The following is a 1,447-nucleotide window of genomic DNA, read 5'->3' as shown; positions in this document are numbered from 1 at the left end:
AAATAGGGTTGATGCAACAGTTGATGCAGCCAGGAGCATTGCCACTGCTTGCATCAGATCAAGAACGGTGAGGCGGCTCATCTACACTGCCACTGTTATGGCTGCTTCACCACTGAAGGATGATGGGAGTGGTTTCAAGGAGTTCATGGATGAGACCTGTTGGACACCTCTCAATTTTTCTATCCTTTACAGCAATGACTTTGTTGAGGTAAGAACTAAGAAGCTGCTGCTGCTTCTTCTTTTGTTGCTGCTCGCATAGCAGTCCCTCTGCCAACATGAGGACTGTGGTGATTTGTACATACTCCCGTAAGCAATCTATGGTTTGGGGGACATGCCTCGGCTCATGGTGGTGATAGGAGTCGAAGCCAATAATAACTAACACCGCAACTTTTCATATCTTTTGAAATAAATCATATAAGTGGTCATTCCATCAAGAGCTATCGTTTGAGTATTGCCTGTGTTGCGTTGAAAACTCTTGTGCAGGAGTACACTCGAGCAAAGACATTGGCCGAGAAGGAAATCTTAAGCTTTGGCAGTGAAAAAAATGCTGGAGAAATGGAGGTGGTGACACTGCTCTGTGGCCTTGTTGGTGGAGAAGCTCTTATGCCATATTTATCTGGAAGCTTAACGGTGTTCTTGGCACAGATCACAAACGACGAACTTGCCCTAAACTCACTCAAGTTCTTACAAGAGCTGCTTGCAAAAATCCCAGTTGTTCACGTTGAGGATGTATGCAATTGCCACATCTTCTGCATGAAAGAAGCTTCAATGAATGGCCGATTCCTTTGCGCCAACGGCTATATCTCGACTGCAGAAATTGCCAGCTACTACCAGCAGAAATATCCTGAGTTCAGCATCAAGAAAGAGTAAGTTGTGGATATTGCAAAGCATTATTGATTTCAGAATTCTTGTTTCCCAGCAGGCTAAGAACAATCTGAGAAGACATATATGATTTTTGCTGTTTCCGACTTTCTACTTTCTGCAGGCACTTTGAATGTCCTAAATATGAAACCAAGTGGGGGTCTAATCTGCTTGCTGAAAAGGGTTTTCAGTATCAATATGACTGGCAGAAGGTTTTGGATGATTGCATCACTTTTGCCAGGAAAACTGAATATGGTGTATTCAAGGATTTTCGCTTGATCTAGTTGTCTAGGATTTTCTTTTCTGCCTAATACAAGAATATGTTATGTATTGAACTTAGACTCAATATCATTTTATTTCTGATTTCGCTGGGTAGCCTTAGATTCTTGGGTGACCTTCGGTCGTAATAGACGTTGTTCCAAATTATTCGAAACGGTTGCGACGGATCGTTCCTACTTAGCAACGGCTTTTGTATTACTTGTTTAGAAACCGTTTTTAAATACGTCTGACTACCTAAAATTATAATTTGAATGTTTGGAACATTTTCTTTATTTAGAATGGTTTATTTTCTTTTTTTTTTTTTTTT

General features: G+C 40.8%; 1 protein-coding gene across 1 annotated transcript; it reads left to right on the top strand.

Annotated features, from left to right (window-relative positions):
- Window positions 1-6: 6 nt before the first annotated feature.
- On the top strand, window positions 7-1,392 carry LOC105155278 (anthocyanidin reductase ((2S)-flavan-3-ol-forming)-like). The gene is made up of 3 exons (XM_011071153.2): window positions 7-208; window positions 484-866; window positions 986-1,392. The coding sequence occupies exons 1-3, from the start codon at window positions 98-100 to the stop codon at window positions 1,143-1,145; spliced, it is 654 nt and encodes a 217-aa protein (XP_011069455.2). The 5' UTR covers window positions 7-97; the 3' UTR covers window positions 1,146-1,392.
- Window positions 1,393-1,447: the final 55 nt, after the last annotated feature.

The sequence above is a fragment of the Sesamum indicum genome, unplaced genomic scaffold, assembly GCF_000512975.1.
Source record: "Sesamum indicum cultivar Zhongzhi No. 13 unplaced genomic scaffold, S_indicum_v1.0 C01261, whole genome shotgun sequence".
Lineage (NCBI taxonomy): Eukaryota > Viridiplantae > Streptophyta > Magnoliopsida > Lamiales > Pedaliaceae > Sesamum > Sesamum indicum.
Note: the sequence above shows the minus strand (reverse complement) of the source record. Positions and strands in the feature narration are given on the sequence as shown.